This window comes from Pagrus pagrus, assembly GCF_965226575.1.
Source record: "Pagrus pagrus genome assembly, chromosome: 23".
NCBI lineage: Eukaryota > Metazoa > Chordata > Actinopteri > Spariformes > Sparidae > Pagrus > Pagrus pagrus.
The window spans coordinates 15,438,713-15,464,037 of record NC_140205.1 but is presented as its reverse complement, the minus strand read 5'-3'; the positions used below and the strand labels follow the sequence as shown (position 1 = coordinate 15,464,037).

Genomic DNA, 25,325 nt, shown 5'->3' with positions numbered 1-25,325 from the left:
TGGGGAATCTGGTAAATTTCTGTTAGTTTCTAGTCTCTCCAGCCACACGCGGAGGCGTCTGAGAGCGTGAGCTTCTCCTCCGTACATTGTGAAGGTGAATACGTGTGTGTGGGAAGATGACTGACGTACAGCGACGGGGTCGAGAATCATCTGACAGCCGTGACATCACCGCTGCTCTGCTGGGTATATATGTTGTTCCCCTCACAGACTCACAGAGGGAGGTAAATAATAATTAGAGAATAAATTACAGGCAACATTCAGTCTATTAAAAGTTAAAGTTATAAGTGGTACAAGGAAACAGTCAACAAGCACATATTGAGAAAGTTCTGTGAGTCAGAACCACCACTGAGCTCGGCTGTGAACACTGACAAGTTCACAGAGGTGACATGAAACTTAACTGTTCTATTGTCAATGTTACGAACCTCATCAAGCTAGTAGCTGGTATCTGTTCTTTTGTGGGTATTTAGCCATTTTAGTGTCAGAGCTCACCTCCCCACGTGCAAAACAAGTTCACCCACTACGATGTAGTACATTGGGGCACCGTCGCTATATCCTGGGTTCAGCCCCGCCGAAGTCGGCTGTGATTGGTTTACCAGTATGAGAACTGGTGCAGCTCTGCTGACCAGTGTTGGGGGTCACGCACTACAGTAATATATTTCTTTTAGTGGTAACGGAGTAATATAACGCGTTACTAATAACATTTCAGTAATATATTAAGACAGTTATGTTGTGTAACACGTTACAGTCCGCATTACCACCCAAAGTGAAGCGTTTATTGTTGTTTTTTTAAGAACCCAGCCACACCAACATGACTGTATCATATAGGCTACACGTGTGTTTAATACAGCCGAGCCTGTAAGTTCTTTGTTCAGTCTCTGTGTGACTGAAACGAGAAATGTTCTTCTATTTCGTCGGCCTAATGATGAAGCCTGATCCTCCGAGTGCACTTTAGTTTAATTACAGTCTTGAATCACATATGTCCATGCAGTCCTGGTTCTGTGGACTAAAATAAAAAAGGCTTTAGAAAAAGATATTTTTGTCTCGTCATGCCATATGACTAAGCCTACAATTACAAATATTTATTTCTATCCCATAATATATCAGACTTGATCCTTTGTCTGCCTGCCGATCCTGTCTCCCAGGTCATTCGTTTATTTAAAAAGATCTATTAGCCTCTTCTATAAAGGTTATTTGGACATTTTGTTGAAAGTAACTAAAAGAGTAGTGTAAAAAGTAATATATTACTTTATGTAAATGAAGGTAACTAGTAAATAACACAGTGCTGTGGAGACTATGTGTGAAGAAATAAATTTCTAGCTTTACATTAGCTTCTTTGTCGAGGACATTATTTACACCGACAAAGAGCTTTCCTGAAAACTTTAATAACTATCTCACAGGAGAGCCGGCACTGTGACGAAGCCTCGAGATGCTCATGACTTCTTATTAAAGACATTTATTGTGAGCTTACTCACAGAACCCCTGTGCTCCCAGTCGAGGAGGCAGAGTGGAAAATGAAAAGGTCTCTGTTGTAACCACCCACTGTCGGGGTGATAATTATTATCAGGAATGGCAAGTGCCTCACCTTTGGAATAATGTCACTGACTGTTAACGGCGGCGTATTGCTTCTTCAGCCACCAACTCTGATAAACTGTGAGAAAATGAAGGAGATGGCTCCGTAATAGATTTAGATTTGTTCTGCAGGATTGCAGCACACGCAGTTCGAGGCATCGAACGAGGTGCTGATGCTAATGTGCTTCTGTGCAATCATGTCACATATCTTCCATAAGTCTCCATCGCGCCGCATCCGTCTCATTTACATTTTGACAGCACCTGGATGCACTTGGTGTCAGTTTTGTAGAGAGAACTCAGAAAAGCTTTGAACGCAGTGAAGCATCGCGCTGCGACTAATATGAAGGAGCAAAGATTTTACAGTTAGTCTGCTTACATTTGACCGGTTAAACTTTTGAACTACCTCAATCGCAAAAATGTCAGATTGTGACTTATGTTGCGCTGAATCCCAGGAGCTGTTCTGTAGTAGATAAAGAAAAATACAAACCTTTTTAGATCTGAAGTGAAAAGAATGGAGCACAAATTAGCGCTGAAATCTGTTCACCTTTCTCACTCATTTTCTAAAAATGTCAACAAACGACTGGACCTTTTTTGTTGAGTTGTGTACTTAAATTATCCCAAATGTTTCCAATAATGTTCAAAGAGAAACCTTCAAGTTTACTCAAGGAAACGGTGCGTTTCATTTGGTCACCTTCCGCTACTTCCGGGATAAAGTCAGCTAATGAAACAAAACGCTTATTCACGTTGCTTGTGTTCATCCGCCCCCAAACAGCCAGATTACTTCACTGTGCATTCAAGGGTGTGTGTGTCTGTGTGTTCAACTTCAACTCTCACTAAACTCAGCACTCACCAGACACTCTGGTTCTCTCTTTTCTTTTCCCCTCTCCAATCTGTACTGTTTGTGTAGGGAAGTATGTTTTCCCTCCATAAACAACAGACAATGGAGGTCACCTCCGCAGATCGCTGCTGCAGTCAGGTTGATAAACAGGAGTGAAGATACCCGTTGTGAGTCCAGGTGTTAATTCCTCCAGAAGTCTGGCTCTGCACCCGACTCTTTACACAACACGTGGCAAACTCTCTTGTTTTGTTTTGATAGAGAGACCCATGGCGGCAGATATTACATGTTGTGTGTTTAAAAGAGAGGTCAAATGTGCAGTAATAGTCCCAATCAAATGCAACAATTACTCTTGTTTGAGAAAAACTACAGCTCCCAGCTGTGTTAGCAAATCACTAAGTCAGAAACAAAAATGGGCTTGGGGCTTCAAATCACTGAAAGACTAACGCTTTGTTGTTTTTTGTTAGAATTGAGAGCAACAGCAGTCCTGTGAGAGACGCTTCACAGAAAACAGCTGGGGGTCGTTCAGTGTCAGATTGCCCATATTCAGTTAACCTGTTATCATCTTTTCATGGGGCAAGACAACACCTGTCGTTTGTAGGTGTGGGCACAAGAAAGAAACGTGATGTTATATAAGTAACATGAACACACAAACACATCATGTTCTTTTTATTTAAGCTTGAAATGGGGCTGCAGATATAGTCACCTCTTTGGTAATGAGATTCTCACTGTGCTGTCTGTAAATCCATGTTTTTCTCTCCCTCCTCCTCCATCCTTTCTCATCCTAATTATTTTCTGCTCCGGCAACTTTTCTGTAACCTCAGCGAATGATTAAGTCACTCTGATTACATTTTAAAAACAAATCTATCTCGCTGACTTTCCGTGTTGTCGTGCCCTCACCTCTGGCTCCAGAAAACAAATGGCTCTTTCTTGAAGCTCCTCTTCAGATTAATTGCTCCGAGCCTCGGATGTTTGCGCGAAGCTGAAGTCTGGGAGGGAGAAGAGATGCTTCTGTGTTATGCAGTGCTGTCTGCAGCTGTGTATACGTGCACATAGACACCAAGAGACCGTGTTGAGGAGAGAAAGGTCGAGGACACAGAAAACATGAAAATAATTCAGTTCTATAACGAGCAAATCGGGAGCAAACATGCCTTTAAATGACTTGTAATTAGTACAGCACATGTTGTATGGAAGTTCATTATCGACAAAACTAACTAAGCATGTGGTTAAACTTAGTATACATTTCAATGCAACCCAACATTAACCACTTCAGCCACTGACAGAAAAAGGAACATTCCCGATATTTCTTCCCTTATTTAATAAAAATAAAACTATCAACAATTCATTTAAATATTGTTCACCCCTCCTTTATGTTTTTTTGTCAATTTTTGCCTTTTAAAGGGAAATTCCACCAGTTTACAGGTCTTGGGGAGCACTAATGTATATGTGAAAAAAGTAGTATTAGGTCTTTTGTGGTGTCACTCAGTGGCTGGGTTGCATTGTGGGTAATGCAGACTCCAGGCTTTGAAGAGGAAGAAGAACAAAGATGTGATCATTACTGATTATGTATAATTAAAAAAAAAGATCAAAATTGATACAGCAGAGTAAAAACAGTATTATAGGAATGTGATGCTAGATCAGCGGGCTGCTTTTCAAAACCATTACCCACAATGCAACTAATCCGCTTTGTGACATCACTAGAAGCAGTTTGTCATCTTAAATGCAGCTTCCTCAGTAGCCACAAAAGGTTTTATAATACATTTTTCATGCATGCAGTCGTACTCCCCGAGACCTGTAAACACACTTATTGTGTAAAATTGGTGGAGTTACCCTTTAAAGAACTTAAGGCCAATCAGTGTAAATCTGTAACTTGAGTGGGGACCAATCATTTGATTGGTTTTTCCAAAGTGCTGCATCATGAAATAAAACTAATCTATGATTGATGGCGGTGCCTCCCTCTCAGGCTGTAATTTTTCAGAATGTCAGAGCACATCAGTGAGAACGACTAATCTGTACTTTCATCATCCCCCAAGTAAAAATCAATGAGACAATGAAAAGGGAGAAAGACGAGTCAGGGAGGTTGAGAAAAGCCGGAGTACAAATAAATGACATGTTGTACTCCAAGTGATTCTCACCCTTTACGACCTCTTCGGAAGCCAACAGCAGGTTTATCTACAACAGCTCAAAATGTCCAATCAACATTTGTGTAATCATCCCAGTTTGATTCTGTTAAAGTCTCTCCTGTGAGCCGGCCACACACTGCTTCATGTGAAAAAGGTTTCGCTACAAAGTAAAGACGACCACTTGAAATTACCATGAGCAACAGAGCCGTCGATGTCAGATCCCTCTAATCAAATCTGACTGTTTCTTCTTTGTTTGTCTTTGTCGACCTGTAATTTAATTTCATCTGAGAGCGCCGGCCTCAGAGCTGAAAGTAGCTGATCATTTGAACAATATGAAAGGAAAGTGTCCTCAAGGCTTAACAAGGCATTACATTTATCTGCTGCTCAGCTGTGAAGCATCAGTTGGAGGTACAGTGTTGAATTTAGAACCAGTTTGATTTGTTTGCTTCATGTTCAAGTTCTTAATCTGTTCACAGGAATCTGTAGCTTTGTCTTACAGCGCCCCCTAGTGGCTGATCTGTTGAGTAAGACAAGTCACACACTTCTGTGTACAACAGTTAGTAACCAAAACTCTCCTCATTATGTGCAGAACATATACAGCCAAATCCTTTTATTTACTGTTTCCATATACAAAAGGTAACCCAATAAACATCATTAATACACAATTAATTTATAGTTAATTAGTTAATAATTATATCACTGTTAAGAAACAATTAAATGCTTTATGTACACACAGATCTTAATAGCAGCTAAATAAATGTTTTTTTAAGCATTTCATTGTTTTTTAATGGTGAGATGACTAAAATAACTATATAATAACTACACTAAAGTTAATCAACTATTAATGTATGATTAAGCAATGATTATTATCATAAAGTGTAACCAAAAGTAATCCTGCAGACAGCGGTAGAAAGTAACTAAGTGGATTTACTCAAGTGATGCATTTAGGTACGTAACGAAACACAATATAATGTAACATGAAAGTGGATACACAAACTGTTGTTTAGGTTTTAAAGCATCAGCATCGGTGCTTTACAAGCGATTGAAAAAATGAAACACGGGATATTAAGAAAACAAAAACGGTTGAGAGACATAAAATGAATTGTTAGAATAATAAAAGATAAAAACAAGCAATAAAAATACTCTATGAAAGGGAACATTCTGCCGAACAAGTACTTTAATACTTAAAATACATTTCGCTGTTAATGCTTTTGTGCTTTTACTGAAACGGATCCCTGAATGTAAGGCTCTTACTTGTAACAGAGTATATTAATAGAACAGTATTGACACTCTACCTAAGTGAAAGATATGAGTACTAGTATTTTTGCATGAATCATTTTATTCAAAGGTACACACAAGATTTTTGACAGCGGAGGAGCAGTAAACAGCTGGATGGACATTAAGTTTGTCACATAAGAGAAACAAAGACACTCTTGCAGACTGACACAAGGGGAAGGGACTTCCTTGTGATGAATAAAGTCTGCAAATGGTGAATTACGGTTTGTTTAAATTCATCAAACAAAATCACATAAACTTAAATGAACTTCAACTCAACCTGCAATGGGAGTGAGATTAACTTTGTGATTCGATTGTATGCATGTACACACAGACACATCAGGCACAATGAAAATAAACAACAGAGGGGGGAAACATACAGTAGGCAGGATTACATCAATCATCTTTTACAATAAAAACACAATGAGCACAAAATACACTTAATGCAAACAAAGACATTATATCTGAATCACATCCAGTCGATCTTTATGGCTTGGTCGAAGTAAAAAACAACAACATGTATATCTTTAATTTAGTCCCAAGATTCAAAACTTGTCTGTGGTTCAAGTTGTTACAAAAACATTCCATACCATAAAAATTGTGAACGTTTACAATATGGCCGTCATTTTTGGTCTCTTTGAATCATATTTACAGCTCATGTCAACAGTTGTTTCACAGACGATCCGTTCACTGAACTGCGTACAGTATTTACATTGAAAGTACAAAACAGCTGGCCGTAGAAAAAAACTCAAACACAAAGCTCTGTCAACCTGCAGAAAATGTCAGAATACGCAATTATTTTTCCACCCTGGAACAGGAATAACACTTCCACAAAAAAAGGTTTATCTACAGTAGAAACAACTTATATACAATCCATTTTAATCAAAACAGACCATTATAATTCACACCATTACCAATGATTTACAACAATGATGCCACCAATCTATTGTCTAAGCCAAAAACTGTAAGAATTTTTACAAAATTAATTGTATTTGTGGTTCACAGTAACCTTTACGAGCCCCGTGTACTGCAGAACTCACCCCTAAAAACCTTCAACATCAACATTAAAGGTGCAGTGTGTAGGATTCAGAGGGATCTATTGGCAGAAGTGGAATATAATATTCAGAATTATGTTTTTATTATTTTCTGATCAGCTGAAATGCTTCACCGCCATGTTTCTACAGTAGCCCAGGATGGACAACCCAAACTCAAGAGAAGGCCTTTGGCATTTTTAGCAGCCACTGTTGCCTCTCGTGTGGAACTGGAGGGTTAGGTGAGGGGTATTCAGTTGGTTGCGATCTGCGACCTCACCACTAGAAGCCACTAAATCCTACACACTGGACATCTAAAGGGATCATTTGCAGAATATGGCCAGAATTCAAAGGTAGCTCCAAAAACATAGGGGATAGAATATCACCACAGTAATCGACACCATCTGCGCTTTGCTAGCTATCCTTGGCTGAAGCTAGGCAACGTTAGCTAATTATGGCACATGGCACGGGTAGCCGTGCAGCCAGCGGCCCTAGAGTTTGTCTGGACCAGGACCTTGGATCACAGTGGGAGTCACGATGGGTGACAGGGGACAAATTAAGGATTTATTTCAACCAAACCAGAGGTGATTGTAGAAAAAACAACCAAGACTGTGCTGGTGAGATTTATTGTTTCCCAATGAGTTAACAAGACGATTAAGCTCATCTTTGTTCAGTAAAAAAGAGAAAGTTGAATTCAGAAGGTGTACGATTCAATTTAATTAAGCATTACGTTTATTTTTTGTTCATTTATCACACTAACAGCTGGCATGTATCTTTCAGCTGAAACTAGTCTCTCCTCTTGGCGGTATGAAGTGGTATTACAAGACAGGATCCAAAAGGGCTAGCTGGTTAGCATGCTAACTTCAGCAGACATCTCTGTAACACAGTACGTAAACGTCTTTGACACGACGTCAACACTGTTGTTTCTTCACACTCTGTTGATAATCTTAGTTCATTTTCTTTTATTTTTTAAAAATTGCGTTTATGCCGCCACCTGTCACATTAACACCCTGTTTTCAGTCTGGGACCTCCTGATATCAGACACTTTGTCTTTTGTTCACCACATGAACCTCTGTGTGGCTGTGCTGTCTGGCCAGTGGAAGGTCTTACTGATGAAGATGTAAAGCGTGGCGGCGTTGACCACCGTGTACAGGAGAAACTCCACAATGAGTCTGGGCAGAGAGGGGAGAGGCATGTGCAGGCGGTACATCAGGTAGGGGACGATGAAGTACCTGAACTCCAGCAGCTTCTGGGGCACGGTGGCAGCCAGGAGGCACGCCAGGAACGCCAAACTCCAGAACAGTGAGCGCGACTTGAAGGAGTCGAGAAAATTCCACCCTGCGAACACGTACGCGGGGACGAGGAGGAAGCGCACCAGCTCGTGCCTCTGGAAGAGCCTTTTCCACACGTAGAAGGGGAAATGCCGGTTATCGGCCAGGAGGTACTTGTGGACGAAGGTGAACTTCCACACCAGGAGCAAGGAGACGCAAGTGAGGAAGAGGAAGAACAACGGCTGTTTTTTCAGAGCCTGGAGGAAGCGAAGACAACGGTAGTAACACAGCGAGACGGGGAGGGAGAAGAAGAGGGCGAAGGAGAAGAAATAGAAGAGTTGGGGGAAGTTGAGGCAGGCCTCGTGGCTCGTCCTGTCACCCACCACTATCCCATCATTTAACAGTACGAACACCAGGAAACCAACGCCGACCGCTGCGTAAGGCCAGGCCACCAGCAGCACCGCCTTCACGTGACTGGGTGATGTAAGGAACTCCAGCGTGAAGAGCAGCACTTTCTTAGCTCCACTGATTGACAGAGGGACCTGGGACGGAGGAGACTTCTCATCCCTCTTCTTCGTATGCTCCACCTTCCAGGCCTCGTCCATTTTGGCGGCGACTAACGTGCCCGCGCAGAAGGCCACCCAGATGATGTTGGTCTGGCGGAAGAGCACTGAGCAGACACCGAGGAACGCGGAGGCCTTGTGGCAGCCGTAGAGCGTCATGAGGTAGGTGAAGAGGATGAAGAAAGTAGATCCGGCATCGGTGTAGTAGAGGAAGTTGAAGAAGTAGAGCACAGGGAAGGTGGACAGAGAGAGCGCTGAGAGGACTCGGCGTGAGGTTGTTCGTGTCTGGAAGAGAGAAAACGTGATATCAGAAGACAGGAAACTGACAAACCAAATCACGCATGATCGTCTCCAGCATCTGGAAATACCTTCTCCCTGAGGTGCAGCTTGCAGACGAGCAGATAGAGCAGGTAAAGGTTGCCGCAGTTGAAGAGCAGGTTGATGAAGCGCAGCATGGCCGTGGAGCACACCACCGCGCCTGTCAGGTCAGCGAGCCACACCACGGGCTTGATGACTCCCACAGAGACAAGGTAGAGGCCTGGGAGAGTGGTGATCATTGGATCCCACTGTGCGAGAATCAAAACCATGTTAAAGGGGCACCGAACCAATTTAACACAGAGAAAAGTTAACTTGTCTTGGTTTAAAAAAAACAACAAAAAAACAAAAACAACAAACAAAAAATAGATGTATAATATATTCTGTGTTTATGGAGGAACTTTCCAAAGTCTAATAAATTAACCCTGATGATGTCATGGTGATGTAATCATAGTTATCACCGCTCATACCTGAAGAAAGTCTGCATCACAAACTGGGGGCGTTCAACATTTGAGTTTGACTTTCAGTCATGGGTCTAACGAAAACACTTCCAAGGTGCATCATGGGAAATTAAGAAGAATGGCGCTTGACCCATACTAGCAATTGAAATTCAGTATATCTTGGCTTCTGCTGCTTCAGTTTGGCTGATTGCTTTATACAACTGTAGCCTGTTAGCCTCCCGACGTAATTAAAGTGAAATACTCAAACGCTGCAGGGACTTTAAAATGTAGTTACGACACACTGTGATACTTCCGCAAAGGAAGGTTTTAGCGCATGTTCTGCAAAATGCGTATACTTCATATTACATGTACCACTGCTGCTAGTGTTTCATGCCATACCTGGGATTAAACATAAAACATGCTATGCTTGACATGAAAATAAAACATACAAACAACGTGAGCAGTAATAGTCAGAATATCTGAATAAAATAAAAAACAACCGATGATGATGACCCTTTAATCTCTTCCCTTGATAAAGCTAGCTGACATGAATACTACAATACTTTTAGGCTCATAAACCTCCATCAAAGCCATTCTATATGTCCGACCCTGAGATTAAAGGGTCAACAAGCTGCTGCATCATTTTAAATGACAAAAGCTCCGCTGTTAGCTAACCTTAATCCGCTAAACAACAATGAGACACTCGCTTTCATGGCTACCCCGACCAACAACTCCCATTTTTACCTCGTTGAACTTCCCACTGCAGTATTTCTGAGCCTGTCGGATATGAAACATCTCGTCCATGTACGGCTCCCTTTGCTCCCGAGTGACTCTGGAGAACAGCAGGCAAGATATCAAAAAGTTGGTGCTGCAGAGAGCAGTGAAGATGTAGCCCTCAAATTTCTCCATGTTTGATGATGAAATCCGATGTAAAAGTGAAATCGGTTCAGAGCTAGCCTCGATAATGTCGTGAGAACCGCATTACGGTGAGATCTGCGTATTAAAACCACTGTAAAAAACCTCAAATTCAGAGTGAAACTGATTGAACTCTGTGCTGTTTCGATAAACGGAAGAGTTTTTAATTTTGACAGCTGGCGGTCCGCTCCAGAAACATGCCCGGTACGAAAACCCTTGTACTTTTATGAGTTCCTGGGTTGTACTAAATTGTTTAGCACCATAATTATATCAAATAGCTATCATCATAATTATACATATGATAATTCTTTAAATACTAATGCTTTTAAGTGACATTTTCTTGCCTTGTTGGAACAGTGTCCAAAAAAAGGAACTTTACTTCTGAGCGGTGTCACCGTGTTATGGTTCCCCTGGTGTGGACGTTCACGTGAAGCGCGGTTAATAGTGATTTCCTGATTATTCGTGAAACAACTATTCACCATGCATTTAACTCATGAGCTTGAGCTTTTTCCCGACCAAAAGGTGACACAAATGCTTTTCAAGGAGGTGAAAAACGCCGCAGAGCTGAGACAGAGCGCTGTGGAGGGTAAAATAAATGGTGCCTTGATCAACCCGACGATGGTGAGACATTTTAATTCAGCTTTAGTGACGTTTTATCAGAGTTTATCCAAATAAGGGACATTCTTATGTATATATTTTTAGCTATCGTATATTTTATACCCAATGGAAAGTAAATGGTGTCAGAGAAACTGGAAGTTCGTTTGACATGAGACTTTGTTTTCATTCCCAGCTGGTGAATCCTTTCCAAGTGCTGGTAGCTGCCAACAAGGCTGTTCACCTACAGACAACTGGGAAAATGAAGACAAGAAGTTTATATTCAGAAATAATCTTCAACCTGTCACCTAATAATAATGTGAGTACCCTAAATCTAACTTCCTTTTCTTCATGTCATTGTCCATGTCTTGATCTAAAATGCTTATTTTTGTTTATGCTGGTGTTATTATTTGTTACTTTCAGCCTTTGGTCTCTCAACTTATGCCATTTCCTACTACTTAGCTTGTGAAAATGATGACCCTGATGATGTCATAGTGATGACCCATACCATGGTGGTTCCTTGAGCTATGCCAGGAACTAAAACTCAGTATAACTCGTCCTCTGCTGCTTTAATTTTGACAACTCTTTATTAAACTCTATCTCGTCAGCCTCCTAATGTGATAAAAGTTCATATATGTTACAAGTGTATCAAACTCAGAGCAGAAATTAATCGTATGCGTACGACCGCTCTTCCCTGATACAGATCTCCGAGGCGTTTAAAAGGTTTGGGATCTCTGACGGCGACAACTCCGTCATGGTGGTCCTGGTTCACAACGAGGACGAGTCCCAGCTCCTGTCAGACATTACAGCCAGGGTGAAGGGACGGCAGGTTCCAGTCGAAGATGTTTCCTCGCTGTCTGACCTGGCAAAGATCAAAAAGGTTCTTCTTCTCTTTCATTTTATTGGACTCATTCTATATAATTGCATAGACTCACATGAGCATATATGTGTATATTTTGCGTTACAACTGTACAACTGATGTAGTGAAATCTAGGACATGTGCAACTATACTGTATTTACTTCATTACCTGAATGGGTGGCCATAAGCTGTTGACCTAACACCTTTCATGAGCTATTTTTGTTTATCTTCCTCCTTTTTTGTCTGTTTCAGCTGTATAAAGTCACTCCCCAGGAGGAGAAGTGCGGGACTCTGCTTGATGCAGTTGTATGCAGGATGGCCACCAAGGACGTCATGTAGCTACAACAGGAAAAAGGACCAGAACTGGACTTTTATAAAAGAAATAGTTGCCTTTTTTCTACGAGATGTGGAGTTTTCTGCTGTTGTGCTAATGTTAATCCACCATATTGTTAAATCCCCAAACTACAGACATTGTCTTTTGTGCACTCCAAGCTCAAATCACAGTTAACTACAGAAAAAGTCACATTTTAAGTCGCAAAGCTCATTTTTCATATATCTTTTTTCTCCTGCTTGAATTTTTTATGATAGTTGGACTTGGACATATGTGGAAAATGTTTGACAGGCAGTTGGGGAAGTCCTATCACTTTATTTTGCATCGACTTGTGTTCCTGCAGCAACTTTAAATGCCTCTCAGTCTTTCCTGTGAAGCTTTTTGGTGACATTTATTTTTGTCCCTTAACATCAAAGGTGGGCTCTGAGCTTTTTGTCAGCAGGGGACGGTGACGTAAAGCTGCTGTCATGCCAGCAGTTGGTGAATAATGATTTCAAAGTGCTCTGGGCCAAATATCAGATAGATCTCAAGAGGATTAAAAGCATCTACAAACACTGATGTGAAAGATTCAGAGTCGAGACAAATTTCAGTCGAACCCTGTCAGACTAAAAAGACTAAAATATTAAATGTACTGGTTTTCTAAAACATTTCAGCTTCGTTCTTTTAAATCCCCTTTAATGGCTTTGTTCATCAAAATCAGAAGACCTGAATGTGTTTTCATCTTCACAGCATGTTAACGAGAGACAAGAGACAACATGTACAATACATGAAGAAAAGGAGAGACGCATTGGCAGAGTCATAAGAAAAGTCACATTATTGTACAGTAGTGTATATTTTTCAGTCTGGGAAGTTGGCGAGCTCATCTTTTCCGATGTTCCCTCCGCTGAGGATGCACACCACGTTCTTCTCCTCCAGGTCGGGTATCTTGTTGTTCACAATGGCGGCGAAGGCAGCAGAGCCTGACGGCTCCACCACGAGTCCGGACCTGTAGAGGGTAGACACCGCTGCCTTGATCTCCTCGTCGTTTATAAGGACGATCCCCTCCACGTAGCGCTGACACAACTCGAAAGGCAGTTTGCCTGAGGTGTAAAGGAGAGCGATCAATTATGTCACTGAATTTTGCCAGAGAAAATAAATTCTCTGATGTTTTACCAGAAACAAGAGTCTAATTCAAAGCAATGGAGCTGCAGAAACAGCTTGAACCATACCTGCAAAAGGTGGTGCGAGTCCTGAGGCGATGCTCTTTGTGTCCATGCCCACTGGCTTCTTCTCAATGTAACTTCTGTACATGGTGCAGGCTGAGTCCAAACAGAAACGCACACTCACAACAAGTTCACTGAGCTGATGGGATGTGTGGTGGATCTTCATGTTAAGTTTTGTTAGTTTTACCTCCTTCTGGTTCCACACCATAGATTCTAGTCTTATCGCAGCCCGACAGTTTGATGGCAGCAGCGACGCCAGCCAGCAGCCCCCCTCCACCGCAGCACACAACCACCACATCGGGCTCGGGCACCACCTCCAGCACCTCCATACCTAGACTGAACACACACAGTGCTCAGCTTAAATAAAGTTAAGCCCTGAATCGGCCTGTGTCTTCTACCTGACACGTTATCGCTTTGGTCTCAAAAATGGAATTTTGAAATCATCCACAATCCACCATCAGCCCTCAGTGCACCTGGCGTGTCCTGCTATCAAATCCAAGTCATCATAGGAGTGCAGGAAGGTCATGTCGTCCTCCTGAACACAGCGGTTCACCACATTCATCAGACAGGTGGTGGGAACACGCTCCACCTCCACCCCAAAACTCTGAGGATGAGAACAACACTTTAATTACCAAATATATCCATAGATAAACAGATTTGAATGTATCGGTGTCCTCTGACCTGTATGAGGATCGATCTGGACACCGGGGCAGTTTCAGGCATCACCACCTTCCCCTTTGTCCCGTAGTGTTTTGAGGCGTACGCAAAAGACTTCCCATAGTTCCCAGCAGACATGGTGACAAAATGTCCACCCTTCGCTCTCCTGGCAAACTGATTGGCCACTCCTCTGATCTTAAACGACCCTGTCAATTTAATGTAACACAACTATTAAGCTGGAGAACTGCAAGGTGAGTCCTGTGATGTGAATGAAATTCCTCGTACCCGTTCTCTGCATGTTCTCAAGCTTGATGTGGATGTTGCAGCGGATGTCGAGAGGGAGGGTTGTCTGGCACCAGGGGATCATGGGAGTGTTGATGACACCGAGGGGGCTGCCTCTCACCGTCTCCCTGGCTTCTCTCAGCAGATCCAGGGTGACGGCGTCTGCGGACACCTCACCCATCTGTGTCAGGAACAAGTTTAATATCAGGAATACATGTGTATTGTGTAGCCACCATTTTAAGTGGATGCAAAATATGCATTTCATACATAAATGCTCTATATCAGAGCTGCCAAAAGTGGGGCCAGGATGGTCAAAGGTGGCCGCCATAAGGTTTGATTTGGCCCATCAGATGTTTCTAGCAAATATAAAAATAATATATATGTATAAATCACTGTTAATGCTAACATAACTGAATAACAAGCTGTTCTCATAGGAAAATAAAGTCCCCAGAACACTGTTTGAAGCTAGAAAGGTGGCAGGGTCCGCCAAATATAAACAAAGTAAAACAGTATGAAAATGTGTTGTCCTTTGAGGTTAGTTTGTAATATTTTTTACATTAGATGGAAAAAGGCAGTAATTAGCACATTTATCAATATATAGATGATATATCATTCAGTGTATTCCATTATTCGTTGCAAGTGCATTATTAAATATATATATTAATGTAAAATTGACACTGATTTCAAACATAAGCCTGTCAACTCTTCATGACAGTGTAACATGTAACTGCAGGTGGAAATATTGTCTTAAAACTTTTTGGTTGACACAAATAATAATAAAACTAGACTGTTAATATACTAGATACAGCTACATATATGAAAAAAAATAATTCCGTTGCATAAAGGTTTTTTAATTATTATTTAGAGGATTTCAACATCAGCTAGCTATTATTTAAAAATATATAATAAAAAGACCTGAGCAGGTCTGCTGATACTGGACATGTGAGCAGTCCCCGCACCTCTAACAGATTTAAGAAGAAAAGCTCAAAATCATCGAATCACAAAACCTACTTTTAACAAAAGAGTCGTTAAGTTAACCAAAAAGTTACGTTCCGCACATTACGCATATTTCCCACTAACCTTATTATCTGTTTGTTTTCTTCAGTTACTCTAAAGACTGACAGCCCCGCGATGTTTACAGTGTTACATTTTTTGCGCCTCCCAGCAGAATAGTAGTTCCAGTTTGAAACGTGTTTCCAGTCGGACTTTTATATGAAACGGACCGCAAACATGGCTGCCCCTGCAAATGGCAATGGAGTACAATGAGTACAATTAGCTAACTTTTCTTAGTCGTATAAGAAAAATAATACTAATAGATAAAAATATTATTTAAAAACATGGGTTTTATTCGACACGTCGTGTGCGCCATGTCAGGCGGCGTTGACAGCTCCGTCGCAGCGCTGTTACTGAAGAGACGAGGTGAGAACAACCTGTCAAATCTGACAGATACACACAGAAACACACCTGGACTGACCTGACGCTAATGAATGTTTAGCTAACTCGCTAACATGTTCCGCTTCTGTTGCTAAATCTGCTAGCATAACCACACATTCGCCTTATTTTTGTCTCTTTCCAATGTGAAGGTTACAGCGTCACAGGGGTTTTTATGAAGAATTGGGACGTGCTGGATGAGACAGGAGTGTGTACCACAGAGAAAGACTGTGAGGACGCCTACAGAGTGTGCCAGAGCCTGGACATCCCCTTCCATCAAGTGTCCTATGTCAAAGAGTACTGGAACGAAGTTTTTAGGTATTTATGGCTGCTGTGCATTAATCATAAATACATTTTTAAATTTAAAATGTTTTCTCACGTGAATGTCACATCTGTCTTTTGCCTCTTTCAGTAACCTACTGAAGGAATATGAGAAGGGCCGGACACCAAACCCTGACATACTATGCAACAAGCTCATTAAATTCAACCATTTCCACAAGTATGCTCTCAACACTCTGGGTATGTCATCATAATGTGGTCATACACTCACATAAACTAATTCTAAGCTGATTAATATCGGTTTAACTGGAGCACAACACAAATGTCTTATTAAGTAAGACTTGTAATTAGTCGGTCTGTTGTTGACTAAGGTGCTGATGCCATGGCGACAGGCCACTACGCCAGGACGTCACAGGAAGACGAAGAGGTTTTCCAACAGACGCACACAGCTCCGCCTACCACACTCTTCAGAGATCGATTTGAAATCAGAAATCGTAAGAGTTTGACTCTTTTAAGCCCAGATTTGCGACCCTAATGTATTCCCATGCTACTACTATTGTAAACTGTCTTACTCGTCATTTTTCTCGTCTTTCTGTCCAGCGGTGAGGATGTACAAAGGAGCAGACCTCCTCAAAGACCAAACCTTCTTCCTGAGTCAGATCCCCCAGGATGCCTTGCGACAAACCATGTTCCCACTGGCCGGACTCACCAAAGACTTTGTCAAAAAGATTGCCGCTGAGGCCGGGTTTCACCATGTGCTGAAGAAGAAAGAGGTAGCCACACACACACACACACACACACACACACACACACACACACACACACACACACACACACATTAAAGAGACACATTTAATTCATGTTTATGTGACATCAGGAGAGCATAGATAGAGTGTATTTATTCACATATGCTAACAGTCGGCTGTGGTAATGTTTTCCAGAGCATGGGCATCTGCTTCATTGGAGAGAGACACTTCGAAGACTTTATTTTGGAGGTAAGAATTCAGACTTGAAGTATTTGTTCCACATAATTTGGGTTGTTTTCTTTACTTTCCCAGTGTTTATAGCTGTCATTTATTTAGAGATACATGTTTAACCTATATGGGTTCTTCTGTTTCCAGTATCTGGAACCTAAACCAGGGAACTTTGTCTCCATTGAGGATGGATCTGTGAGGGGAACACACAAAGGTAGGTTTCTCTGATGATGTTCCTTTTATAACATTCTCCTACAGACAGACTGTAATGGCTCTCAATATGTTATATGTGAAAATTAAAACTAGCTTACATTACTATTTTTGGCTTTATTGTCCACTCCATCCTCTTTAGTTTCCTCCAAACAAATGACACTTGAGACAACTCGTGGTGTACTTCCTGTCCATTCTCTTCATTTCTCTGTGTGTCTGTCCATCCAGGCTGGTTCACTCTGACGCTGGGTCAGAGGGCGAGGATAGGAGGGCAGAGAGACGCCTGGTTTGTGGTGGACAAAGACATCACTACCGGAGACGTGTTTGTGGTGAGAAAGTCTGTCTCTGTTGTTAAAGTCGAAGCATCTTTCTTATCTTATGTCTTATCTGGAATTATTAATGTCTTTATTTATAGTTTACAGTTGGTAGTTACTTCTTACGAGGCTGCCTCAAACCTTAAAAGTTTTTTTTTATATATTTGTGTGAGCCACTGTACATTGTGTTGTCCTTTTCTTATACCCAAGTACTATTTAATGCTGCATGTGTAATAGCCATACATCTCAGCACAAGAAGGGCCACGTCGTGGTGTTTTCTGTTGTTTCTCCATCAAAGAGTTTACTCAATAACTTTCAGGACTAACATTGAATTTGCTCATCTTTTTATTGTAGTTAAGCATGTAACACTCTTTTTGAAAAACTTGACCTATTTGTACAGTTACTTTATTCCCTGAATTCTCTCTGATCAGGCTCCATCTACCAATCACCCGTCTCTTTTCCGTGATACGGTGCGGACCGACCGTTTCCACTGGGTAACAATTGACCCGCCTCCTGAACTTGCCAGGACCCAGATGATGGAGTGTCATTTCCGCTTCATCCATCAGATGCCGCTCAGTGAGTTCAAATTAATCAATGCCTGACTGATGAATGAGAATAAGTGAAATGCAGCGAGTACAGTGTTTACTGAAATTAAGAAAATAAATAACACTTTTTCTGTGTGTTCCAGCTCCCTGTACAGTGACACTGAACATGGACGGCTCTGTGTGGATCTCACTCTCCCAGCCAGTCAGAGCTCTGACACCTGGACAGGTAACGGCTAACACTCTACAACAACCCATATTTTAACTGGATTGGCCTGTTCTGTTACACATAATGAGTATTTGTATGTCCTTTTCTTCCCATTCCTCCCATTCCTCCCCCAGTTTGCTGTGCTCTACAAAGGAGACGAGTGTTTGGGTAGTGGGAAGATTATCCAACTGGGACCCAGTGAATACACACTCCAGCAAGGAAGGGAACGACTGATAGCGGCCGCTCAGCACAAAGAGCAGCAGACGCCTGAACCAACGAGCTGAGACCTCGCAGAAACAAGCTCTGTCCGGTACAATAGGTAGAGCACTCTGTGTTGTCTGGTCCCTGATCTGGAGGCCATATTGGAGGTTGATTGTTTTTCAACCTCTACGTATCAATAGCGCTGATGACACAAGGACAAAATGGTTCATTTCAGTGCTGTTTTTATGATCGATTAGCTGCTCAGTTTAACCATCAGCATCTAAACCAAAGTGTGTTTTAAAGTGGAGACTGATAATCAGATGGTTTACAGTACGGTAAGTAACAGTAACATAATATGCAAAAGGTTTTCTGACTGTTCACTTTTCAGGAACAGTCTGTTTTTTTCTGCTTGTAATATACACGGTTTGCCAGTGAACGTTCATGATGACATAATGTTATTAAGGCAGAAACATCAGAAAAGATAATCATGTACTTAATCTGGTGCATGTTTTTAAGAAGGGCTGGATGTCTTTGTTTTGTCATGTCAGAGAACAAATCAGGCTCACCTTTTCTGAAAAAAGTATTCAGCTTTAAAATGTGTCAGCAAATAGGAAACAATCCACAAACTCAAACGTATATTTGGCGAGTTTTTGTACTCATACAGTGAGTCAGTACTCAGTGCTGTGACCTGTGGTCTGGAACAAAGGCTGGTAGTCTGAGCCCTTTATTGTTGTTTACTGTAATAGTAGGAAAACTGTCACTGACCCAGGGAGACTGAGGCATACAGTAGGAGGTTCTGGTGGGATTTGACCTGGTGGGAAGCTTCCAGAGTGAACTACTCATGTCCACATGAGATCGGATGACACAATCATTTTACTCTCTTGACTGTGAATGAAAGGGACTCTCATATTCTCTTGTTTATTCAGTATAAAAACGTGTCATTTCCTGCAGCTCTTCCTGTCATCTATACGGATGCTTAAATTGACTGTCACTCACGTTCACTCTTCCTCTGTGCCAACTGCAGACCTACAGTACTCTGGTAATCGACGTTAATCTGTGACTGTACTTGGTTCTTTGAAGCATCGTTACAGAAGTTTTTTTGTTTGTGCTTTGATAACTTTAATTAATAATTTTGTACTGTGTTATTTTTCAGCTTTCTCCACTAAGGAGGAGTAAAGTTCAGAAGCTATTTGATGGTGAACATTATTGGGGAAACGGTTTCCTTAAAGCCAAGTTAGCGACTGCAACTTAATATGATGCAAAAAAAACAACGAATAAAGGGTTATTTGTCATTTTACACGTTTTGAGACAGTTTGCCAGCCGGTTCAATTAACAATTAAATTGTTAGACTTGTTATTGCTCAGCTGTTTTATACTTCCACGTATGTTGTTTTAAAAAATCCTGTAGGAAAACTTGAAGTGCCTTTTCTTTTCAGATGGGATTGTTGTCGTTTGTGGAACCTGAGTGCTTCCTGATGTACAAACTGTAAATACTTGAACATTTATAAAAGAGTGAATAAACCTAATAAATGATGTGTTGACTTGTTTGTCATTGGTCTACAGACCTAAATAGAGTTGAGTAGAGCAAAAACTTTAATATCCCTGTGGGGAAATGTAGTTTTACAGACAGAATACAAACACAAATACATACGAATAAATCTCTGCCCTGATGAAACTCAAGGGATGTTGAGGGTCCAAAACAAAAGTCTTTACGCTCGAGATGGCCCTCACTTCATACATGTGCTGTCATGAAAGATAACACCAATAATCACCTGTTGCCAAACCAGCAAATCATAGTAAAGTATGGGCAGAGTCACGTCTGTTTTGCATTAGTTGTTGTACAGTTATTGATCCACACGGGGGCGCTATTAGACAAGATTAACCTGCAGGATGAACCTGTTACTCTCCATTCAGCATTCACTACACTATTTTAATAAATCCTAATGACCACTAAATAACCTTTGAGCCTAGTTTTACAAATGTTACTTCATCATATTGTTTGTTTCCCTCGAAGAAATTGCATTTTTGGTCATTTTTGAAAGTTTCCAGTTGGGCACGAGACAGGTTATCTGGTTATCTTGAGTTCTAAGAACAAACTGTCTTTGTTTTCACGACTGAATAAACTGAATAAAAACAAACTGACCTTAAAGAGGCAACGCCATGTGTTGTTTATATGTGGCGGACCCTGCCACCTTTTCTAGCTTCAAACAGTGTTTACCTCAGAGAACAGCTTGTCTAATCATTTAAAAACATATTTATGAGTTTGTATTATTACCTCATTAAATTCTGAGTAACAAAACTACACAGTGCCCCTTTAAACTTATTTAGAAGAAGCATACTTGTTTTTTTTTTCGAGAGATAACGTGTTATCATAAAATGATTACTATGTAATGACCATTTACCAATCTAACCATGAACAGAAGTAATAATCAACTGATAATCTTGTCTATAACAAGTGTACAGCTGTCTGGAAACATTCAATGATGCTGCATTCAGATCAGCTGTCCAGCTTTATTACATTAACACATGACTAGTGGCTGATTTAAGTTGTGTGACTCTGAACACCAGTTTCTAAAAATTGAGCACTTGTGGTTTTAATTTAACTTCCTTCAGTGTCCATTTTTACTGCTCCATCCCTGCCTACAACTACTACAACAACAAACACAAGTTGCGGAGGGAGCAGTGATACTGTAGACAAGACATCAGGAATCCTCCCCAGCTCTCACCTTATTGTAATAACAATGCAGTTGCGCGCATTGGTCAGAGCCACTTCCTAAATCTCCATGAGAAAAAAAAGAGCCCCCCTGTGAAAGCGTCCCAGAGGGGGAACACAGCAGGTTTATGGTAATAAGCCTCTGAGGAGAAGGAGGAGGAGGAGGAGGAGGAGGAGGAGAGCCACGGAGCCATTTTGTACTCATTTTAAACTCAGTGTGGTTTAACGCAGCCGCTGCGCGCCGTGGACACCGACACTATGGACACCGAGCGCCTTTCCCCACGTTAAAACTTCACGATGAGGGATAAAAGTAAAACGCGGTGCTGGGAGAGGGAGAGTTAATGCTTTTCTGGAGGAGTTTCGGTGAAGTTGACTGGGATTCGGCAGCTTTTAACAGCATGGATCTGTCGATGTGTTGGATTTGGGTCTGTGTCCTGTTCGGCGTGCCGCTCGCGGGATGTTTGGAGATGCACCTTTCGGAGACTTTACAGCCCGGGACCGTCTTGGCAAACCTGTCCCTCGGCCCTGGCTGGACTTACAAACTTGACAGGACTTTATCCGCTAAATCCATCCAAAGCTTTTTCCAAGTTGAGAGGCACGATGGAGTTATCCGTCTGAACCGCAAAGTTCAGTGTGCGCACACACCGAGGAACCCGGCGCCTGTTTACTTCAGGACAGGTTCCTCAACATCTGGGGACGTTATTCTGACACAGTTTAATGTGTTTGTGCACGGCCAGGACTGCTTTATTAAATACAGGAGAAAGAAGGCGCCGGGTAAGCCAGACATTCACATTAAACACCTTTCAAAACAGGAGGCAACTTCCTGCTTGCCCGCAGGTGAGCTGCTTTTGAATGTAACAGAACTTTTGCCTGCCTTTACGCGGAGCACCACCTTCTTGGACAGCGTGTGCGTCGGAGAAGAGTTGATCGCGGTGTTCAGAGGTGGGGACTTGTTCCTGGCCAGTGACTTGTGTGTTGAGCGCGGAGGAGAGCCCGAGGTGAGTCTGCAGTGCGCGCTGCAGAGCTCTCCAGGCGGCGGGCTCTCCGTGCAGCTCAGCCTGACGCTTGTAAAAGTGGCCAAACATCACAGGTCCCTCTCAGAAACGCAGAGAAAGTCTGGGAAGCTGATCCGCAGGGGCAAGCGACAGGTGAACTCGTCTCCCCAGTTCCAGCTCCCCAACTATCAGGTGTCTGTGCCCGAGAATGAGCCTGCGGGCACGCGGGTGATCACCCTGAAAGCCACTGACCCGGATGATGGAGAGGCAGGGAGGCTGGAGTACAGCATGGAGGCTTTGTTTGACAGCAGGTCCAATGACTTCTTCGACATCGACACTCAGACGGGAAGCATCACGACCGTCCAGTCACTAGACAGAGAAGTCAAAGACACGCATGTTTTTAAAGTCACTGTGTCTGACAACGGCTCCCCCAGAAGAGCTGCCACCTCTTACCTCACTGTCACTGTGAGTGACACCAACGACCACAGCCCTGTGTTTGAGCAAACTGAATACCGTGTGAGCATCCGGGAGAATGTAGAAGTGGGGTTTGAAGTGATGACAATCCGGGCCACGGATGGAGACGCTCCCTCCAACGCCAACATGATTTATAAGATTGTGAACGGCGATGGAGTTAACTCTGTGTTCGAAATCGACCCCCGGAACGGCCTGGTGAGGATCAGAGAGCGCCCCGACAGGGAGACCCGGGCCAAGTACCAGCTGATTGTTGAGGCCAACGACCAGGGCAAAGACCCGGGTCCCCGCAGTGCCACCGCCACGGTCCACATCTCTGTGGAGGACGAGAATGACAACTACCCACAGTTCAGTGAAAAGAGGTACGTTGTGCAGGTTCCAGAGAACGTGGCGGTCAACACCAAGGTCATCCAGGTGGAAGCTACAGACAGGGACGAGGGCAACAACGCCAAAGTTCACTACAGCATCATTAGTGGAAATGTTAAAGGACAGTTCTACATTCACTCCCCCACCGGTGTGATAGACGTCATCAATCCTCTGGACTATGAGATGATCCGGGAGTATAATTTACGGATTAAAGCTCAGGACGGCGGCAGGCCTCCTCTGATAAACGGCACAGGGATGGTGGTGGTGCAAGTGGTGGACGTGAACGACAATTCCCCCATGTTTGTCAGCACACCTTTCCAGGCTACTGTGTTGGAAAATGTTGCAATCGGTTACTCTGTGATCCACATTCAAGCAATCGATGGTGATTCAGGAGAAAACGCCCGTTTGGAGTACCGTTTAACCGACACCACGCCTGGTTTTCCCTTCAGCATCAACAACAGCACAGGCTGGATTACAGTGAGTGAGGAGCTCGACAGGGAGACCACTGACTTCTACACCTTCGGCGTGGAGGCGAGAGATAACGGGGTACCTGTGATGTCCTCCTCAGCCAGCGTCAGCATCACGGTGCTTGACGTGAATGACAACGTGCCTACATTTACAGAGAAGATCTACTCGCTGAAGATCAATGAAGATGCCGTTGTTGGGACCAGTGTACTGACAATGACAGCTGTGGACAGGGACGTTAACAGTGTGGTGACCTATCAGATCTCCAGTGGCAACACCAGGAACCGCTTTGCCATCACGAGCCAGAGCGGCGGCGGTCTGATCACCTTAGCCCTCCCTTTGGACTACAAGCAGGAGCGCCAGTACGTCCTGACAGTCACCGCCAGTGATGGAACGCGCTATGACACTGCTCAGGTGTTCATCAATGTAACGGACGCCAACACACACCGGCCCGTCTTCCAAAGTGCCAACTACCAGGTGATGCTCAGTGAAGAAAAACCAGTGGGCTCCACTGTGGTGGTGATCAGCGCGTCGGACGAGGATACAGGAGAAAATGCTCGCATCACATACGTGATGGAGGATAATGTTCCTCAGTTTAAAATCGACCCGGATTCTGGTGCCATCACCACACAAATGGAGATTGATTATGAAGACCAAGCCTCCTACACGTTAGCCATCATTGCCAGAGACAATGGCATTCCTCAGAAATCTGATACCACCTACGTGGAGATAATCATCCTGGACGCCAATGATAATGCTCCTCAGTTTCTCCGGGATATGTACCAGGGGACTGTATTTGAAGATGCACCTGTCTACACTAGCGTTCTCCAGATCTCTGCCTCAGATAGAGATTCTGGCACTAACGGCAGGGTGAGCTACACATTTCAGGGTGGTGATGACGGAGAAGGGGACTTCATCATAGAGACTTACTCTGGTATCATCAGAACGGCTCGCAAACTGGACCGCGAGAATGTTCCCGTTTACAATCTCAAGGCCTTTGCTGTCGATAGGGGGGTTCCGCCACTGAAAGCAGCTGTTCCCATTCACGTGGTGGTCCAAGATATAAATGACAATGCGCCAGTGTTTGAGAAGGATGAGCTGTTCATTGACGTGGAGGAGAACAGCTCAGTGGGGTCCGTCGTGGCCCGGATCACCGCCACCGACCCCGATGAGGGCACCAACGCTCAGATCATGTACCAGATTGTGGAAGGGAATATTCCAGAGGTTTTCCAGCTTGACATTTTTAACGGTGACCTCACTGCCCTCACAGACCTGGATTACGAGACTAGAACAGAGTATGTGATTGTGGTCCAGGCCACCTCAGCACCTCTGGTGAGTCGGGCCACTGTGCACATCCGCCTCGTAGACATAAACGACAACATGCCGGTGCTGCAGAACTTTGAGATCATTTTCAACAACTACATCACCAACAAGTCCAACAGTTTTCCATCAGGAATAATAGGAAAGGTACCAGCTCATGACCCGGATGTGTCGGATAAGCTACGGTACAAGTTCGAATCTGGGAATGAGCTCAGTCTGCTGCTGCTGAACGAAGACACTGGGGATCTGAGGCTGAGCAGGGACCTGGACAATGACAGGCCCCTGGAAGCACCCATGACCATTTCAGTCACAGGTAAGAAAATCTTCAAAAAATAGTCCTTTCATCTTTTTATGCTGTTTTTCTTTGAGGAAATTCTCACTTTTCATGACAGTTACATGTGTCAGCACATGCACACGAGGTGAAAATGTGTGACAGACAGAGATTTGAGTCACGAGGGGAGATGTATCTGTACCTGCCTCACACTGCTGAGTCAGTGCAGAGTTTTCTTATGAAGAGAGACTGAGAGCAGGTTTTCACCGTAGTGTTGACTGTATGTTCGGGAGGTGTTTGCTGC

At 42.9% G+C, this 25,325-nt stretch overlaps 5 protein-coding genes across 15 annotated transcripts in view; 3 read left to right on the top strand and 2 right to left on the bottom strand.

The window, feature by feature from the left end:
• Positions 1-5,846: 5,846 nt before the first annotated feature.
• Positions 5,847-10,514, bottom strand: alg10 (ALG10 alpha-1,2-mannosyltransferase). Its single transcript, XM_084346420.1, has 3 exons — positions 10,167-10,514; positions 9,036-9,233; positions 5,847-8,952 (listed from the first exon to the last, which is right to left on the bottom strand). The coding sequence occupies exons 1-3, from the start codon at positions 10,329-10,331 to the stop codon at positions 7,891-7,893; spliced, it is 1,425 nt and encodes a 474-aa protein (XP_084202546.1). The 5' UTR covers positions 10,332-10,514; the 3' UTR covers positions 5,847-7,890.
• A 233-nt stretch (positions 10,515-10,747) lies between these two features.
• On the top strand, positions 10,748-12,193 carry tprkb (Tp53rk binding protein). Its single transcript, XM_084345565.1, has 4 exons — positions 10,748-10,958; positions 11,128-11,250; positions 11,635-11,811; positions 12,043-12,193. Exons 1-4 carry the CDS (start codon positions 10,818-10,820, stop codon positions 12,127-12,129), a joined length of 528 nt encoding a protein of 175 aa, XP_084201691.1. The 5' UTR covers positions 10,748-10,817; the 3' UTR covers positions 12,130-12,193.
• A 586-nt stretch (positions 12,194-12,779) lies between these two features.
• On the bottom strand, positions 12,780-15,427 carry LOC311252413 (L-threonine ammonia-lyase-like). Its single transcript, XM_084345564.1, has 7 exons — positions 15,343-15,427; positions 14,266-14,443; positions 14,005-14,186; positions 13,797-13,927; positions 13,511-13,659; positions 13,330-13,419; positions 12,780-13,200 (listed from the first exon to the last, which is right to left on the bottom strand). Exons 2-7 carry the CDS (start codon positions 14,441-14,443, stop codon positions 12,959-12,961), a joined length of 972 nt encoding a protein of 323 aa, XP_084201690.1. The 5' UTR covers positions 15,343-15,427; the 3' UTR covers positions 12,780-12,958.
• A 64-nt stretch (positions 15,428-15,491) lies between these two features.
• Positions 15,492-19,955, top strand: trmu (tRNA 5-methylaminomethyl-2-thiouridylate methyltransferase). Its single transcript, XM_084345283.1, has 11 exons — positions 15,492-15,681; positions 15,846-16,011; positions 16,106-16,212; positions 16,344-16,466; positions 16,573-16,745; positions 16,914-16,967; positions 17,094-17,160; positions 17,385-17,485; positions 17,902-18,046; positions 18,159-18,241; positions 18,355-19,955. Exons 1-11 carry the CDS (start codon positions 15,600-15,602, stop codon positions 18,502-18,504), a joined length of 1,251 nt encoding a protein of 416 aa, XP_084201409.1. The 5' UTR covers positions 15,492-15,599; the 3' UTR covers positions 18,505-19,955.
• Positions 19,956-21,360: 1,405 nt separating this feature from the next.
• Positions 21,361-25,325, top strand: part of celsr1a (cadherin EGF LAG seven-pass G-type receptor 1a) — an 85,525-nt gene continuing 81,560 nt past the window's right edge. For all 11 annotated transcript variants that reach the window (XM_084346162.1, XM_084346154.1, XM_084346161.1 and 8 more), the window contains exon 1: positions 21,361-25,063. In XM_084346162.1, the coding sequence (XP_084202288.1) occupies positions 21,475-25,063 (3,589 nt within the window). In that variant the 5' untranslated portion in view covers positions 21,361-21,474. The remainder of the gene's footprint in view (positions 25,064-25,325) is intronic.

What these genes read in the sequence shown, in the direction of transcription:
- alg10 (XM_084346420.1), bottom strand. Translation starts at nt 10,331, where the DNA reads ATGGAGAAATTTGAGGGCTACATCTTCACTGCTCTCTGCAGCACCAAC. An exon ending in GCAGTGGGAAGTTCAACGAG is followed by an intron (nt 9,234 to 10,166) that starts GTAAAAATGGGA and finishes ATTCTCGCACAG; the next exon opens with TGGGATCCAATGATCACCAC. An exon ending in AGCTGCACCTCAGGGAGAAG is followed by an intron (nt 8,953 to 9,035) that starts GTATTTCCAGAT and finishes TCTCTCTTCCAG; the next exon opens with ACACGAACAACCTCACGCCG.
- tprkb (XM_084345565.1), top strand. Translation starts at nt 10,818, where the DNA reads ATGCATTTAACTCATGAGCTTGAGCTTTTTCCCGACCAAAAGGTGACA. An exon ending in ACCTGTCACCTAATAATAAT is followed by an intron (nt 11,251 to 11,634) that starts GTGAGTACCCTA and finishes TCCCTGATACAG; the next exon opens with ATCTCCGAGGCGTTTAAAAG. An exon ending in ACCTGGCAAAGATCAAAAAG is followed by an intron (nt 11,812 to 12,042) that starts GTTCTTCTTCTC and finishes TGTCTGTTTCAG; the next exon opens with CTGTATAAAGTCACTCCCCA.
- LOC311252413 (XM_084345564.1), bottom strand. Translation starts at nt 14,443, where the DNA reads ATGGGTGAGGTGTCCGCAGACGCCGTCACCCTGGATCTGCTGAGAGAA. An exon ending in CCAGATCGATCCTCATACAG is followed by an intron (nt 13,928 to 14,004) that starts GTCAGAGGACAC and finishes TCTCATCCTCAG; the next exon opens with AGTTTTGGGGTGGAGGTGGA. An exon ending in ACTCGCACCACCTTTTGCAG is followed by an intron (nt 13,201 to 13,329) that starts GTATGGTTCAAG and finishes TTTACACCTCAG; the next exon opens with GCAAACTGCCTTTCGAGTTG.
- trmu (XM_084345283.1), top strand. Translation starts at nt 15,600, where the DNA reads ATGGGTTTTATTCGACACGTCGTGTGCGCCATGTCAGGCGGCGTTGAC. An exon ending in ATGTGCTGAAGAAGAAAGAG is followed by an intron (nt 16,746 to 16,913) that starts GTAGCCACACAC and finishes AATGTTTTCCAG; the next exon opens with AGCATGGGCATCTGCTTCAT. An exon ending in CATCCATCAGATGCCGCTCA is followed by an intron (nt 18,047 to 18,158) that starts GTGAGTTCAAAT and finishes TGTGTGTTCCAG; the next exon opens with CTCCCTGTACAGTGACACTG.